Source organism: Herpailurus yagouaroundi, unplaced genomic scaffold (assembly GCF_014898765.1).
Source record: "Herpailurus yagouaroundi ecotype Mexico unplaced genomic scaffold, PumYag 188, whole genome shotgun sequence".
Lineage (NCBI taxonomy): Eukaryota > Metazoa > Chordata > Mammalia > Carnivora > Felidae > Herpailurus > Herpailurus yagouaroundi.
In genome coordinates, this window is record NW_024412419.1 from 39,246,745 (window position 1) to 39,265,046 (window position 18,302).

The window sequence follows — 18,302 nt, forward strand, 5'->3', positions numbered from 1 at the left end:
AGATCTGTAAGTGATGGCTTGTAAAGAGAAACGGAAGGTGCAGAGTATTGTGTATGACCTCATTACTCAAGCATGGTCCCCTGTCCGGAAGTGCTGGCCTCACCAGGGAGCTTGCTGGAAATGCAGAATCTTGCCCCTGTCCTAGACTGACTGGCTCAGAATCTGCATTTTAACGAGATTCCCTGGGGAAGCACAAGGTGTCTGGTGTGATTCCCATGGGAAAGCCTCCTCAGGTTTTGTGGCAAAAATGGACAGTCGTCCACCCCAATACACCCTCTCCTTCTATTCTGCTGGCTTCCTGTTTTTCACCGGCACATGGCCACCCAGGATGAAGGTATATTTCCCAGCCTTCCTTGCAGTTTGGTGGGACCATGTGGCCAGGCTGTGGCCAAGAGGGCAGAACTGGAAGGGAAGAATGTCATTTCTGCATTGTGCCCCTAAGAGGGCATATGCATGTTTGCAAAAGCACCGCTGAGCAAGAAGGAACGTGTAAAATGACGCCCTTGAAGTGGTCACTTGTGGGTGGCTCCAGCGTGGGACCAGTTTGCAATCGCACTCAACATCCAGACAACTCTGGGGAACGTGATTTTTCCCATTTCGTAAGTAAATGCCTGCAGCAGCAAGAATCTTTACAGCAGGACGCTCAACTGACACGGATTCCAGCCTCCAAAGACGCCAGTTTTCCTTCTCTCCCTCCGTCCTGCCCTCCTTCCCTCATCCCCTCCTCCTCCTACAGGTGGGCAGAGATGTGGTCCCAGGGCAGGCAGGGCGCAGCGTAGAACAGGCAGGGCCGTTCTTCCACGGCTTTATTTTCACTTCTGTCCATTCTCCAAGGGAAGTGGGGGATTGCCTGGTGAGAGGGAGGGTTTCCACAGTGCCCCTGCGGGCGCCCCACACTTCCTACTGGTAAAATGGCATCAAGGGCCCCCATCGGTTCAAGATGGGGAACTTGACTTTGTGGTGATGAGGACAGAGGCAGCCAGGCAGTAGTAAGTAGCCTTTGCCCTCCTTGGCGGCAGGCTGGTGCTCGGGCTCCAGGAGGCACGGAAAGTGGGCGCTCTGGTGGACGCGGTTGGGATCGCCCTGGGCCAGGTACAGAGCGTGGGAAACCGGGTACACGGAATGGCAGAGACCGGTGAACCTGCCTTCGCCCTCTGCCCTGGTCGCCCGGTCTTGGTCTTGTGGTGGGAAGAAGCCTGGGAGTCCCAGGTCTCTGGCGGTCATGGGAGGAGTTTTGAAGGCGGGGTACCCATCCTCTAACTTGGGCTTGGAGCTGGGGATCGGCCTGTACAACTCTTTGTCCCGGAGCTGGGCATCCAGCTTCACTTGCTGTGGAAATAAATCACACATGAACCGAGAGCTGAGCTCGGTGAGAGGCGAAGCTTCCTTGGCCTTATCCTCCAGGAAGCACACTTCTCTTTACTTAAAAAACATTGGGGGCGCCTGGGCGGTTCAGTCCTTTGAGTGTCCTACTCTTGATTTGAGCTTGGGTTGTGATCCCAGGGTGGTGGGATCCAGCCCCATGCTCCGTGTGACGCCCGCTTAGGATTCTCTCTCTTTCCCTCTGCCCCTCTCCCCGACTCATGCTCGCTCTCTCTTAAAAAAAAATTTAATTAGTTTTTGAATGGTAATGTATATGACTGAGGGCAATACTGAAATAATACAAAGGGTTTTTTAAATTTTTTTATTAAAATTTTTTTTGTAATGTTTCATTTATTTTTTAGAGAGAGTGCAAGCAGGGGAGGGGCAGAGGGAGAGAGAAGGGGACAGAGGATCCAAAGCAGGCTCTGTGCTGACAACAGCAAGCCCGATGTGGGGCTTGAACTCACGAACCTCCAGATCAGAACCCGAGCAGAAGTCAGATGCTCAACCGACTGAGTCACTCAGGTGCCCTTCTTCTTCTTCTTCTTCTTCTTCTTCTTTTTTTAATGTTTATTTTATTGATTTTTGAGAGAGAGAGTGAACAGGGGAGGAGCAGAGAGAGAGGGAGACAGAATCCCAGGCAGGCTCCCCTCTGTCAGCACAGAGACTAACTCAGGGCTTGAACTCACAAACTGAGAGATCATGACTTGAGCCGAAATCAAGAGTCAGACGCCTAACCGACTGAGCCACTCAGGTGCCCCATGTATCTTTTTAGATAGAGTTTATGTACATATAAACATATAATGAAGTTCCACACACCCTTGGTTTGTACACAAATGCACATTATAGTCCCACTCTGCACTTTGCTTCCACCAAATACTATATCCCAGAAATTGTCCCCTTTGTTTGTCTAGACCTTATTTTTTGGGGCGAAACCTCGAAATAGGAAAGGATTTCTTAAGACTTCAAAAGAGCAGATGATACAGGGAAAGATGCTATATTTTGCCAGTAAGAATTGGGTAAGAATTGCGATTCACTGAGAGGAAGTGAAAAGATGAACCACAGCCTGTGAACTTTTGCCACTTTATATAACTAACAAATGAAACATGTCTAGAATATGTAAAGAACTCCTACAAATTAATAAGAAAAAGACAAACATCCCACTTAAAAAAAAAATGGGCAAAAGGCAGGACAGACATCTCACAGAATAATAAATATCCAGAAACATGGGATCACAAGAAAATATTATTTCAAACCAACCAAATCAGCAAAACTCTGAAGGTCTATCAATACCAAGTGTATGGCAAGGTTGGAGAGTTACAGAACTGTCTCTGCTGCATCGATGTAACAACTTTGGCAAATAGCGATGTTACCTGTGACCAGCAATTCCACTCCCGGGGCGGTGGATACATTAGGCTGTGCAATCGGCATTGCAACACTGGGCAGTGGGGAGGGGTAACAAAAAAGTAAAAACCCAGATGGCCAACGGGACAGGCATGGTGGCACATTCATGCAGTGTAGTACCACACAGCAGAAATCAATAATATATTATATAAAATACAATGTTCAGCAAAACATAAAAGTCACAGAAGAGGATGAATAGTATGATCCAATATATAATAAAGCTCAAAAGGCAAACCTAAACAATTTGTTTAAAGGGACACATACATATAGAGTAAAGCTATTTTTTAAAGAAACACACAAGGGAGGGGAGCCTGGGTGGCTCAGGTGGTGGAGCATCCGACTCTTGATTTGGCTCAGGTCATGATCTCACGGTTCGTGAGTTCGAGCCCCACGTCAGGTTCTGCACTGACAGTGAGGAGCCTGCTTGGGATTCCCTTTCTCCCTCTGCCTCTCTTTCAGAAATAAATAAATAAACTTAAAATAAACACACACACACACACACACACACACACACACACACATGGGAATGATTAACCCAAAATTCAGAATAGTGGCTACGTCTGGAGGTGGGAGGAGGTGGGAGCAGGGAGGGGCTAACTAGGGCTCTCTGGTATTTCTAACGTGCTATGTTTTAAGCTGACTGATAATGGGTACATTGGTGTTTGTTTTGTCAATGTTATTTAAACTGTAAACGTATATTATGTACACTCTTTTGCATGCATGACTTAGAGTTGATGTACATTTTATTTTTTTTTTAATTTTTTTTAACGTTTATTTATTTTTGAGACAGAGACAGAGCATGAACGGGGGAGGGTCAGAGAGAGGGAAGCACAGAATCTGAAACAGGTTCCAGGCTCTGAGCTGTCAGCACAGAGCCCGATGCGGGGCTCGAACTCACGGACCGCGAGATCACGACCTGAGCTAAAGTCGGCCGCTTAACCAACTGAGCAACCCAGGCGCCCCTAGAGTTGATGTACATTTTAAAGCATACACACCCACAAAACATACACATAAAAGACTTCTTTAGATCTCCTGGTATCAGATATTGTTCTAAGTAAGTGCCCCCAATATCCACGCTCATAATACAAATGCAGTAAAGATGATTTCAGTCGGCCATTGAAGAAAAGACAAGACCGAGCGACTTCTTACCTCTTGTAGTGTGACCCTGGAGTATTTGTGCTTCCCGTAGGGTTGATAGTCAATCATGTAAGAGCTCTGGTATATATCTAAGTCCACAGGGGCCTAAAGGGCAAGGGAGATTACAAAACAAGAGATCCCGTCTTGCCATTCTTCCACCTAAAGGCAGTCGTGGCTTCTCATGGGCTACAGGACCAAGCCCAACTTTTGGGCTTGGCATTCAGAGCCCTTCACGATCTGGCTTCTACTGACCTTTACCACCTCATCCCACTTGGCTCCCCTCCATGCCCTCTGTACACCAGCCTCGCTACAGTCTACTACTCTTCACAGGTGCACATGCTCTTATCTCCCGCCGGAAACACCAGTGGTACTCCTCACGGACTGGCAAACTCCTACACATTCTCCAAAACCCAGATTAAATTTCGCCCCAAAACATCTATCCCACCCCTTCATTCCTCACCTCCCCCAAATTAAACTTTTTCTCCTCCGCTTTCATACAACATTTTACGTCCCTTGTTGCAGCACTTATCGTGGCGAATTGTAATGGATTTAATGAAGCACACAAGGTTAGGACCTAATCTTGGACATCTCTGCAGCCTCAAAACCCAGCACAGGGACCGACACACCCACGATACCTAATACATGCATGCTGAATACGTAAATGAACCCTCAGAACATTGCAAATCCTTAGCTTTCCCCTACTGGTTAAAAAACAAGGAAAAAACCTCCCACCATTTCAGAATGATCATCATAGGGATCCCCAAAGCGTCTGGGCCTGTTTGTTAAAGCTGCCCAACCTCAAAGTGGCCACAAGGGACAGACAGAAAGCCACAACACTCACCTGTCTGGAGTACACCACACCTGCCATGGCAGATGACCTAGACACAGACAAGTTGGTTAGCCCTGCTTCTGTCACATGCCAGGGAAACAGCCATTGTCCCCAAAGCTGTGCCAACCGAGCACAACTGCCTCAATCCTCTCAGCCCCACCCTGCACATGACTCAGTCACCCAGGGGTTGATGGCAGCAGGGATCAATGGGCAGGTGGACAGGGGTCCTGGGACAAAGGGGCATGAGCAGGCCCCAGACCGAACCTGAGCCGATGAGAACATCGGATTCACCTCTCAAGCAGGGCAAGTCGTGTGCTGGTAAATATTTAACAACCACCTTTGGAGGCAAATAAATAAGCATTTACCGATTTCTGCATTTCTGTCGTGCAAATGCTCCCACCATGGCCCATTTCAAGCTACCCACATAACGCTGCGCTGAGGAAGCAAGCCACGGGCCTAGGACTTACAGGTGCCCCGATTCAGAAGCACAAATCATGTTTTCCAGCAGGGATCGGGAGCATCCAGGGTGAAGAAGGTTCTGCATTCCCAGTTGAATGATAGCCACAGGTAGGTCCAATCCTGCCCCTCGACCCCCCCAGCCCTGAAGTTTTAGTGGGGAGCCTCACAGCTGGGCACTGGGGAGCAATCTGAGCTCACCCTGTCTTGTGTGCATGGACCCCTAGGCTCTTGACTGGTACTCCATTTCATTCCCATGGAACACAGCCCCGAGCCTATTCCATTCAGTGGGCTGTGACCCAGTGGGGTGGTTGCCAGACCTCAAAAAGTCCCTACGCCCCCTCCTTTTTGTGCATAAAGAGCTCCCCTCCTGGGGCTGGGGGCCAGCTTCAGTGCAAACAGCACCTACCCCTCCTTCTACCAAGCAGATGACGATGTTCCTGCCCTTCCAACTCCAGGTGCCCCTGCCTCGTGAAGAGTCCTGTCTCTGTGCCCCACCACCACACCTGTCTTTGGGATGCACCCTGACCTGTGTGATGCAGGCTGCTTTGATCACAGCCCCCGGTCATTGTGATGGGTGACCAGCTCACCTCCCGGGTGTCTGCCCCTGACTCAGCCTCTCAGAGCAAGTCACTGATGTTCCAGCACACCTGAGCCAGCATGAGCTCTGGCAGCAGCACTGGAAGGTACATGGGAGGCGGGGCCTTTACGGTACTCTACAGTCGGTCGTTTCCAGGAAAGGAAGGTAAACAGAACCCCACATGGATTTTGACATCAGACATTGCGTGACTCAATCCACTGCATACCATAGCCCCTTCAGGCAGGCCTCTGTTGGCTGAAAGGCTGGCTTGTCCATCCTCTGTCAAAATTTCACCCTCTTGCACGCCCTTTAGGATGGCTATAATCCAAAAATGAAACGTAATAAATGTTGACAAAGATACGGAGAAACTGGAGCCCTTGTGTGCCCCTGGTGGGAATCGGAAGGTGGCACAGCCACTGTGGAAGACAAGATGGCGGTTCCTCCAAAAATCACACCTAAACAGAATTACCATATGATCCTGCAATTCTTCCTTTGAGTGTGTGCCCCAAAGAATTGAAAGCAGGAGCTCGAACACATACTTGCCCGACCATGTTCATGGCAGCAGTATTCACAATAGCCAAAAGATGCAAACAACCCCAATATCCATCAACAGGTGAATGAATAAACGAAACGTGATATATACACATAATGGAATACTATTCTGTTTTGTAAAAAGTTAAAAATTGTTAATTCCAGTGTAGTTAACATGCAGTGTTATACTTGTTGCAGATGTACAATACAGTGAGTCAACAGTTGTATACCTCACTCAGTGCTCCTCACAAGTGCCCTCCTTAAACCCCATCAGCTGTTTCACACATCTCCCATCCACCTCCCCTCTGGTAACCACCAGTTTGTTCTCTATAGTTAGGAGTCTGGTTTTTTTGGTTTGTCTCTTTTTCCCTTTGTTCAAATATTATTCAGGGTTTTTTTTGTTTTGTTTTTTTTTTAACGTTTATTTATTTTTGAGACAGAGAGAGACAGAGCATGAAGGGGGGAGGGTCGGAGAGAGAGGGAGACACAGAATCGGAAGCAGGCTCCAGGCTCCGAGCTGTCAGCACAGAACCCGACATGGGGCTCAAACTCATGAACCACAAGATCATGACCTGAGCCCAAGTCAAACACTTAACCGACTGAGCCACCCAGGTGCCCCTATTATTCAGTTTTAAAAAGAAGATAGGGCACGTGCTGCAACACGGATGAACCTTGAGAACATTACGCTAAGTGAAATAAGCGAGACCACAAAGGACAAATATCGTAGGATTCCACTTATAAGAGGTGCCTAGAGATGTCAAAATCAGACAGAGGGGCACCTGGGTGGCTCAGTCAGTTGAGCGTCTAACTTCAGCTCAGGTCATTATCTCGCAGTCTATGAATTTGAGCCCCAAGTCAGGCTCTGTGCGGACGGCTCAGAGCCTGGAGCCTGCTTCCGATTCCGTGTCTTCCTCTCTCTCTGTTCCTCCCCCACTCGTGCTCTGTCTCTCTCTGTCTCGAAAATAAGTGAACGTTAAAAAAAAGACTTTTAAAAATCAGAGAGACAGGCAGGAGAGTGGTGGTTGTCAGGGGTTGGAAGGAACGAGTACAGAGTTTTAAGAAGATAAAAACTTTCTGGAAATGGCTAGTGGCAATGGTGGCACAGTGTTGCAAACATACTTAAACCACAAAATTGTACATTTAAAATGGTAAATTTTAGGTTATATATATTTACCACAATAAAAATTAGTCACTCTTTTTTTTATTTTTTATTTTTATTTTTGGGACAGAGAGAGACAGAGCATGAACGGGGGAGGGGCAGAGAGAGAGGGAGACACAGAATCGGAAACAGGCTCCAGGCTCTGAGCCATCAGCCCAGAGCCCGACGCGGGGCTCGAACTCCCGGACCGCGAGATCGTGACCTGGCTGAAGTCGGACGCTTAACCGACTGCGCCACCCAGGCGCCCCTTAGTCACTCTTTTTAAGGGCCACCTCTCCCATGAAGCTCTCCTTGTTCTCTTTACTAGACGCTTTTCATTTATCCAACCAATATGTATTGAGCACTATTTTGTGTTGGGCACTGTTCTGAACTGTGCAGATTCAACAGTGAGCAACATTCCGTCCCTTAGGCCACCACGATTGATTCAAGGAGAGGCTGGTGACCCAAGGTGGGCTGATGAGCATCATGCCAGCTCCTGGCAAAGCATCTCTCTCTTTCCGAGATAGCAGGCACTAAGAACTGTTGGCGCCTGGAGCATCTTTGCCACCAATCGAAGGGAGCCTGGCCAAAGAAGAAAATGAGCAGGGAAAAGAAGACCCAAGAGATGGAGACAGAAAGTGACTGTATCATGAGGACACCAAGCCCCTGGATACAACCATGCCTGAAGCTTAAACTACATTCAGACTTTGCAGTTTGTACGAGCCGATATATTCCTTTTCCTGCTGGAGCCAGTTTTAGTGGAGTTTGCACGACTTACAGCTAAAACAGTTCCAACAAATCCAAGGTTGGAGAGAGAAAGTAGTTATTTCTCCTAGCAAACTGTGGTGTCCTTCAGCTAAAGAACTTGGTGTTAGTCACCTTTTTATCCCTCAGTGCACTGTCCCTTAGATGTAAGAATTTAAGAAGTGCTTGTGAATGTAATAACACTGAAGGAAATGGTAAAGAACTCGGTAAAGAATGCAATCGCGGCAGAGATACAAGTGGAAGGGACAGCCGGGCCACAACAAGAGGCTTTTGTGCCTCAAGGATATAGTTCCAGGAAAATAAAACCAAGTGGAGTCCTGACTTCAAATCCTGATACTTGGTATCTTCACGCCTTTGGGTAAACCAGGTAAGTTCAGCAGAAACCAGTTTGATCATCTGTAAAACAGGTAAGTGATTTCCACCTGAAATGAATGTAGAAAGCCAAATGGATGGGGCACCTGGGTGGCTCAGTCGGTTGAGCGTCCAACTTCAGCTCGGGTCATGATCTCACAGTCTGTGAGTTCAAGCCCCGTGTCGGGCTCTGTGCTGACAGCTCAGAGCCTGGAGCCTGCTTTGGATTCTGTGTCTCCCTCTCTCTGACCCTCCCCCGTTCATGCTCTGTCTCTCTCTGTCTCAAAAATAAATAAACATTTAAAAAAAAAAAAAGAAAGCCAAATGGATAATAAGTCTGTGACGGTACTTGGTGGCTCTTCATGCCAGTGTTTACCCATGTTTTCTGGGTCTCTGCTCTGGACCAGACGTTGTACGGGGCCTGTGATCAGAGTGGTGACATAAAACAGAAGTGGTCTCTGCCTTCATGAAGTTACAGCTTAGCGATAGAGAAATATATTATATAAGTGAGTCTTTAAATACAACGGTGACAATGCCGTCGAAGAGAAGTTGGGTGCGGGGACCTGATCCAGTCTTAGAGGGGAGACCTGTGCCAAGTAGTGACATTATAACTCAGTCCTAGGGAGGAAGGCGAATGCTCTGGCCTGTGTGACTACTGTAGGACTCGAGGGAGCCCTGTCTTGTGTGGAAGACAGAGGCTGCTCTACTAGGGCAGAGTGAGGAGAGACAGGTGCGACTGACTCCAGATGAGGCTGGGGTGGGGGTGGTTTGTCCAGTAGGGTACACGGGGATTGGTGGGTTTTATCCTGAAAATAATGGGAAGTACTGGGGAATTAAAGCAGAAGGATGAAACAACATATCAAAAAGATCACTGATCGACAATGGCCTGGGGGGGGGGGGGGGGGGGGGGGGTGAGAAAGATGCAGGCAAGGAGTTTGCAGGCCACTAGCTGATGGTGGCGACTGGGACAGGTCAGAGGAGATGACAGTGATAGGGAGAAGAATGGGCAGATTCAAGAGGCATTTTGGAAGTAAACTCTATAGAATTTTTCAATGTTTATTTATTTATTTTGAGAGAGAGAACGCAAGCGAGGAAGGGGCAGGGAGAGAGGGAGAGGGAGAATCCCATGCTGGCTTCAAACTCAGTGCAGAGCCCAGTGTGGGGCTCGATCTCATAACCCTGAGATCACGATCTGATTTTAAGAGTTGGACACGTAACCAACTGAATCGCCCAGTCACCCCAAACTCTATAGAATTCATTATCAGGAATCAGCAGGAGCAAGACAGAAATATCAAAGATGGTTCCCAGATTTTGGGGATGAGCCGCTGGGGGTTGGTCCCCCTTTGGCAAGGTAGGAAACTCCAGCAGAGGAGCCAGCTTGGGGAGTAAGACAAATATTGCATTTGTGCGGCCTGTGTGGCTTCCAAGTGGGTAAGAGAATCTATAGCCCCCAGAAGAAAGGTCTGGACCTGTGATACACACTCTGGAACTGCTGGTGACACAGGCGGTATTTGAAGCTAACAGAGAGGATTTGCCACGTTTGGGGAGCATAGCTCCCTCCCACACAGCCCTGCGGTACGAGCCTGCCCTAAAGAGCTTTCCTCTGCCTCTCTAAAAGGGCAGCAGGAAGGGAAATAAGGCCACGGGAGTGAAAAGGTGAAGGGGTCCATGTACTCAGCCTTTTTTTTTTTTTTTTAGTTTCTGGCATTTGCCACTTCCACTGCGGTCAGGTTTCTGCAGAATCTCTGGGCTTCAGAGTTCATGGAGCAACGTCAATGCATTAACCTATAGGAGCAGGGCCGAGGCCTCAGATGGGCCACCCCATGGCTAGCCACCGTGGGCAGGTTCACGCCGAGAGCCTCAGTGCCCCCATTTCTTCCTACATCTAGGCTACAACATAGCTACGACGTGTCGTAAGCTCACACGGACGCACTGCTGGATCGCCATGTACCGATGTTCAAGTTCCCACGGTGCAATCCCTGTTGTTTTTCTGAAGCAGCACAGGTAAGTTTCTCATGGTTCTTGCTGTCTCCTCCAGCAGCATGAAGGGGGATCTTTTCAACATTGGTAAGGGATGAAAAATAAACCAGAAAACAAATCCTGTTTGTTTTTTTAAAGCCTAAATACGGGCGTTGGGTTCAAATTGTATAGAGTAAGACAAACTACGTGGCACGCTAGAAACCAACATGAGTGTGTTTCCAAAAACGTGGTTAGGGTGAAGTAAACGCTTAAAAGCACACACAAATATATTGTGTGGACAGCAATCAATAAGCAGAATCCACAAAGCACAGGGCACACGGAAGGATCTCAACGAGATCCTCCCCTCCTTCCTTCGGTGAGAACATTCACCTCTCTATCTTCATTTCCTTTTTGAGAAAATACATATGGACACGGTTGGATGACAAAACTAAAAGAGAAAAATAGGTACAATGCCTTGGCATCTGAGCTGGTATGCTGTAGGAGCCTAATTATCGTAGCAGTCATTCATTTGAGAGAGAATCAGTTTGGCTCTTTCTGGAGGGAAAGCTGGGCCCCAAGTTTCTGTCTATGCAAATTCAGCATGTTAATATTGTTAAATCACAGGAGGAAATTCTTTTCCCAAACCAGAAGCCTTCGAGTTCCTCCAGGCTTATATTAAAGGGATTACAATCCATTTCCTTCCTAATACGGCTAATGCGCTATGGGAAGCCCTCAGGCCAGGGATTAAAGCATTTATGCCTTTAATTAGGAGCAAACCTTCCCTTAGAGCCTGAAACACAAACAGCAAGTCGACACTACAAAGGCCTCCTCCCAGAGCAATGGGGATACCGATCCCTCTCCAGGAGCCAGGAGCCTCCAAAGGGCTTAGCAAACTCCCGCCTTTCCCAAACAGGGTGCCTCAGCTGGGAGGGCCCTCAGCAGAAACGGACACCCCTTCAGGTGAAGAACAAACAAACAAACAAAAACAGATCCTGTGGAGTTAATCAGAATCAGCCCCTGCCGCACAGCTCAGGGGGCAAGAGGCCCCACATCTTCGGGAGGGGGCCGGAGGGGGCCGGACACTAGAGCGCGTCAGTTTCGCTCTTCGAGATTTCCCCTGGGGACGCACACAACTGGGTCATTAGCTTTCAAGTGGACAACTCTGAAAATTAAGACGGGTTAGTGCTTCAGAGAGGTCTGTCCCCGCACAGATGCCTTCACGGGCCCCCAACACAGGGTTTGTCAACCTTTTCCATTCTAGATTCATAGCAACTAGCCGGGTCACCTAGAGCAGGCTTTCTCCAAGGGCAGCCCAGTGACCGGCTGCTTCAGAGTCCTGGATATATGTTAACACCTAGATTTTTGCTGCCACCTTCCGTGTCAGAATCTTTGGGAGTAGGAGCCAAGCCCAGAATCTACCTTTTAACAAGCCTCACGAGAGTCTTATGATTCTTTTTAATATTTTCTAAGTTTATTTATTCATTTTGAGAGAGAGATAGCATGCATGGGAAGGACAGAGAGACAGAGAGAGGAAGAGAGAGAGAATCCCGGGCAGTTTCCACACTGCACGATGCGGGGTTTGAGCTCACAAAACGTGAGATCATGACCTGAGCCAAAACCAAGAGTAGGACGCCCAGCTGACTGAGCCACCCAGGCGCCCCAGAGATTCTTATGGTTCTTATACTCAACTACAAGGAGACTATGGCCAGGCCACTCCTAGCTTTATGCCTTTATTTATTTATTTTTTTGATGTTTTATTTATTTTCGAGAGAGAGAGAGAGAGAGAGAACAAGTCAGGGAGGGGCAGAGAGAGAGGGAGACACAGAATCTGAAGCAGGCTCCAGGCTCTGGGCTATCAGCACAGAGCCCGAGGCGGGGCTCGAACCCGCCAACTGTGAGATTAACTGATTGAGTCAGCCAGGCGCCCCACCCTTAGCTTTTTCTAGAGGCGGGAGGCCAGGACCAGGGTCTTTCAGAGACTTGTACAAGTGCAGAGAGCCAGTCAGGGCCCAGCCTGGGGTGCATGCAGAATGGTAGATGTGATTCACAGTTCATGTGAATCGATACCAAAAATGCCAGTGAAATTGTTAAACTGGTATAAGAACTTGGAGTCTCCTGCTTCATTTGTTCAAAAGTAACTACTGGCTGCCTTGGGTGAGCAAGACACTGGGTCAGATGCTGTGCGTGGCCAGTCCCAGGGGGCGGGGGGGGGGGGGGGGGGGGGGGAAGGGGGCATTGTCATGGTGATAATAGGAGATGGAAAGCACAAGGTTTCTGCCATCTGAATTTTACAAACTGGTGACAGGGAGGAGGGGGAAGGGCCCAAAGGGAGGGTGAGCAAGCACAGGTAAGGGGTGCAGAAGGGAGGGCCATCTGGTATTGCCAGGGGACTACACAAATGGCAGAAGAGATGTGGTGAAATCAAGTCTTAAATGCAGAGCCTCGTTTTGTCCATATCTGGCCCATCTCTGAAGGTTCAGGTAACCTTTGACCTCTGGTAGCAACCACTTCCTGCCCGCTCACGCTCACCCACACCCCTCTCTCTGAGCATTTATAACACTCCGGCAGGTATTTGTCACATAACTGATGCTATTTCCATGTCTTTATTTAGGTGCGCCCTTTTTTTTTGCTTCCCCAAAAGATCTGAACTGCCCTTTGCCTCTCCCGAGCCTGCCGGACTAGACTTACAAGTGCTAGACCCTGCAATAGTGTTCTTTTTGAGAGTCAGAAGATTTTGCATTTGAACCCAGCTCTGCCACTTAAAAACCACGTGCCCTCGGAGAAGTTCCTTATACTGTCTTCTCGGTATCCTTCTCAAGTGGTAAAATGGGGATTCAAAATACCTACCCTGCAGGAGAATGGACTAAAATGCTGTAAATTCCCAGCTCAGCCCAATGCCTGGCCCGTCGCATGTGCTCACTAAACAAGAATGAGGGCGGAGCGTGTCCCTCAACAGAACATGATGAAAGAGACTTCTTAAAGACCATCCTGTGGGGCGTCTGGGTGGCTCCGTCAGTTAAGTATCCAACTTTGGCTCAGGTCACGATCTCACAGTTAGTGAGTTCGAGCCCCACGTTGGGCTCTGTGCTGACAGCTCAGAGCCCGGAGCCTGCTTCGGATTCTGTGTCTCCCTCTCCCTCTGCCCCTCCCCCACTCATGCTCTGTCTCTCTCTCTCTCTCTCTCTCTCAAAAATAAACAAACATTAAATTTTTTTTTTTTTTTTTTTTTTAAAGAAGACCAGTGTGGGAGAAGTGTGCAGCACAGACAGGGAAGAGGAGGGAATGACAAGAGAATGACAGCAGCTGGAGGCACCTACAAGCAGCCAGGCACTTGAGAATTGACTGGACATTTGGTGACAATGGTAACAACAGAGCACAATTGCTGGGTTATGTCCCGACTGCTTCACCCCAGTCCTTCAGTATGAATCCTTACTCTCCCCATTTTGTAAATGAGGAAAATGAGGCACAGAAGGGATAAGTGACGTGCTTAGGGTCTCACCCAGCTATTAAGTGACAGAGACAGGATTGTGGCCCCAGCTTCCTGTGGCCAGAGTTCATGTTTTCAATCCCTGAGCCCTCTGGCCTCTGCACACCTGGAGAGAAATGGGATGGGGTTCTAAAGAGGCAAGTTATACACCGGAATTTGGGGGATAGTCTCTATTTCAAACAATGTCTTGAATTCCTTGAAGAACGTGAAACGGGGCCCCTGATCTGGAGGCTGGTACCCGCCCTGAGGACGTGGCGTTCTCCGGCTGAACATCAACGAGTTCAGAGAATACTCACGTCGGACAAGACTGCTGTGATCACGATGGATCGCGACAAAAGTAAGGCAAGCAGCTATTTATGTCTGAAGACACACAAACCACGAACGTCGCCCAAAACACAGGAATGACCAAACACGGCCCTAAACGTATTATTCCTCCTGCCTGATTGACAAGAATGCTCGAGCCCCTTTACCGAGTCCTCTGTTTCCTGAAAGTGTCCAATCCAGAGCAAAGCCTCGCTTCCTTGAACCCACCCTCAAATCGCCTAATACCCAAAGCCTATAATAAATAATTTTTGAAAGCATATGGGAAAGATGGCACTATAGGAGGAGGACCCCAGGCTCGTCCCATCCCTCTGACACAACTATATAACGATCAAATCATTCTAAATACTTCAGAAATAAACACTTTTTGATTCCCCATTCTTCTAAACGCTTCTCATCGCATGTCTTCTCCCTCTTTGCAACTGGACATAAACCCAACTTGTTCAAGTCCGGGCAGATTCCTGATGGTCTTTGGATGGAAGTCATTGACATCTCTCTGGAAATCCCAACGTTTCGGCATCAAAGCTGTTTCCCAGACTGCCTCTTCCAATCAGAAGCCGAATCTTTGTCAGGCCACGCCACGGCTGGGAGCCTCGGAAAGGGCCACTGCCCTTATCTTTGGCTGCTTTTGTGTTATTTTGTGTTATGCTTTGGCTATTTTTGTGTTTCTCTCATCTCTCCCATAGAAAGGGGAAGAGTTCTCTATTGAAGTGAGGAGGAGGATCTTATTGATGCCAAAGAACTGCTAAGAAGATTGAACATGAGGCCACTTCTAGTGTGGTGACTGGCAGAGAGATCTCAAACTACAATTCTTAATTTGTCTTATTTTATTGTTATTTTAGTAATGCTTAAAAACATTTTTAAGAAATTCATATGATTAGCTTCTCTCTCTATTCTATTACAACAAATCTCAAAATATGTGATATAGGTGAGGAATGAGATGTTCAGTGAGTGTCCTCATAGCATAAATTTTCTCAATAAATGAAGCTTACTATTTTCAAAATGACATATCAAAAAAGTAACCTGTTTAATAATTTTAAAATTTTTCACATGTTTAGTAAAAGATTAGGCATGTCTCAGAAGTAAAATACACAAATGACTGGGGCATCTGGGTGTTCAGTCGGTTGAGCATTTGACTCTTGATTTTGACTCAGGTCATGATCTCACAGTTTATGGGATCGAACCCCATGTCGGGCTCTGAGCCTACTTGGAATTGTCTCTCTCCCTCTGTCTCTGCCTCTCCTCTGCTTGCTCTCTCTCTCTCAAAATAGACATTTTAAAACCCCACAAATGACCAATAAACACATCATTACAAATTAAAAGGAACGCAAACAAACATATGCAATTTTCCGTTTATCAGAACATCAAAAAAAGTCTTAAATATAAGTTCCAGTCCTGGTGTGAGGAAAACAGGTACTTCCTCATACACTATTGTTAGGAGTATAAGCTGCCATAATTCTTTTGAAGGCAATCGGAGGTGCCTACCAAAAATGTAAATGGCTGTACCTTCTGACCTTTTTGGCAACTACACTTCTAGATGTTGCCTCTTACATCAGCGACCACTCACGTGTGCAGAGATAGGCAGGACACATTCATTATGGCATTGCTTGAAATAACAAATACCTGTAACAGGCCAAATCTGTATCAGCAGGAGGTGATTAAATAAACATGGGTCCATCCGCACTATGAGATGCTTGTATGCCTTTAAAGAAAATAAGATAGATCTTCAGATGAACCGATATGGAAGGATGTCCATGTTCATGAGAAGGAGAAACCATTTCCGTGAAGATACTAAAGAATGATTTGTGACCCTCAGAGATGGCTGAATAAAATTCTTTTGCCCAGAGGCCTGGGAATGGAATGGACATTTCTAACCTCCAGGGTCTCTGGCCCATAATAAATCTAAGACGCGTTCTATGGGGGCTCAGTAACTATTGACTATTGTGATTGTCGATGACGATGATCATGAAGATGAAGAAGGGAATGGTGAAGATTCTACACCCAAAAGAGTTAGAAGAAGAATACTGCCCCTTATAGATCTTGCTCTGCCTAGAAGTTACAGCAACATATTAGAAGTGCTTATTTTTTCTCCGTGGACCTTTGTCAACTTTGCTAAGTTCTTTCACATGCCTTTTGGGCCTCGGGTCTGGGGTCAGTGGTGGGTCGGGCCATTTAGATGTTGAAAGGGCAAGGGGACCAGTAAGTCACACCCCTGTCCCTCCCGGCCTGACCTGGCACTGGCAGCGTAATCTGTGAGGGGATCTCCCTTCATGCCATCACATTGGAATGAAGTGCGGAGAGGAGCATCTCTCCTAGGAGTCGCGCTGACAGATTGGTCAGTCAGTTTGAGGTCAGCCCCTTCACACCTCATATAACGCAATCTGGCAGTGGGAGGTTGGGAAAGACTTTTTTGGTCACAAACACTTTCTAGAGAAGTTGGTGGATCTTAAAGTGTGGTCCTTGGACCTCCCGAAGTGATTGCTGAGAACACGGTCTTAAGACCTCACTACATCCCTCCCAGATCAGAATTTGATGGGGGCCTGGGGTCAGGCCGGGGGATCAGCCTGGTAAACTTGTTGTCAGGGAATTCTTTTGTGCCCTGAAGTTTAGGGACCCCTTGGCAATATTTTGCCCATAAGCAAGTATTTTGGGAATCCCATTATGACTGATTATATCTTTACGTGAAGAATTTTTGCAAGCAATCAAGTGACCACGACCCCATTACCTGGTGTAGCAAACTATGAAAAATAAATGAAACCTGATTTAAGTGGCTCCTCTGTTATATCCCAGCAATACCGGACATAACACCAAGAATAACAACCTTAGGACATGAAATAAGACTTCGAGGAAGATTGTGTACACACATGCCACTTACTGATTCCCTTAATCAGCAAACATTAAACAGCTCACAGCCATATACGAGAATTTGTCAAAAAAAAAAAAAAAGTATTAAAACTTGGTGAAGAAAAAGAACCTGTCTTCAATTCTCAGGGATGTTCTATTCGTATTCATTTGTAACGTGTGGTATACACAGAATTTTGTTTCTCCCCGCTCTTTCTACCAAAACCTTGAACGTAACTGTTTCATTGGTCAAAAGCAATTAACCACCTAAGTGTAACAATGCCTGGAGCCTCCCCCATGGCCTCCCTTCCTCTCTCCCTCCCTGCCTTCATTCTTTCCTTTCTACAAATATTTGTTGGGCACCTGATATATGCCTGGCATTTGGGAATGGGTTAGTGAACGAAGGGCGCGCCCTACCTTTTCCACTTGCTGGGATGGGTTTTGTAGTCATAACTAATCACGGAAGCATAACCATAGAAATGATTAGAAGTAATTCACGGACACACTTGATCCATAGCAGGCCCTAGTGATGGTTGCGGTTGGGGAAGCAGCAGGACTCCCTACAGGGAACACAGATTTAGGTTCAACCCAGCTGCCCTACTATTTGTGAGTGTGATTCCTGGGGAAGGCTATTTAGTTCTGCATCCTCTTACAGAAAATGCAGAGAAGAATGCCTGTCTAGTGGATTAGTTGACTGGGTTAGAAATAATAAGTATATAAAGTACCTGGCGCCCAGTAAAAGCTCAACAAATGATAGATAGCCACCCTCCCCGACCCCAAAACTCCCAGCTCTACATTTTTTTTTTAATTTTTTTTTCAACGTTTATTTTTGGGACAGAGAGAGACAGAGCATGAACGGGGGAGGGGCAGAGAGAGAGGGAGACACAGAATCGGAAGCAGGCTCCAGGCTCTGAGCCATCAGCCCAGAGCCTGACGCGGGGCTCGAACTCACGGACCGCGAGATCGTGACCTGGCTGAAGTCGGACGCTTAACCGACTGCGCCACCCAGGCACCCCCCAGCTCTACATTTTTTAAAGAACTATATATTTTGCTCTCATTCCCCTTACCAGAGGAGACATAAGTAGAAAAATGTTTCTATGGCCGATGTCAAAGAAATTCCTGCCTGTTTTCTTCTAGGAAT

The 18,302-nt window shown here is 47.3% G+C and overlaps 1 protein-coding gene and 1 long non-coding RNA gene across 6 annotated transcripts in view; one reads left to right on the top strand and one right to left on the bottom strand.

The window, feature by feature from the left end:
- Window positions 1–794: 794 nt before the first annotated feature.
- Window positions 795–18,302, bottom strand: part of SPMIP9 (sperm microtubule inner protein 9) — a 65,025-nt gene continuing 47,517 nt past the window's right edge. For 2 of the 5 annotated variants that reach the window (XM_040496808.1, XM_040496812.1), the window contains 3 exons: window positions 4,745–4,781; window positions 3,916–4,008; window positions 795–1,329 (listed from right to left, as the gene is read on the bottom strand). In XM_040496808.1, coding sequence (XP_040352742.1) covers window positions 901–1,329; window positions 3,916–4,008; window positions 4,745–4,781 — 559 coding nt within the window. In that variant the 3' untranslated portion in view covers window positions 795–900. Of the gene's footprint in view, window positions 1,330–3,915; window positions 4,009–4,744; window positions 4,782–5,199; window positions 5,709–18,302 lie in introns of those variants that run through there. The other 3 variants (XM_040496807.1, XM_040496809.1, XM_040496813.1) reach the window with 3 other exon arrangements.
- Window positions 5,784–14,580, top strand: LOC121044482 (uncharacterized). Its single transcript, XR_005797322.1, has 5 exons — window positions 5,784–5,933; window positions 7,766–8,569; window positions 10,443–10,557; window positions 13,124–13,333; window positions 13,747–14,580. It is a non-coding gene; the product is annotated as an uncharacterized LOC121044482 (long non-coding RNA).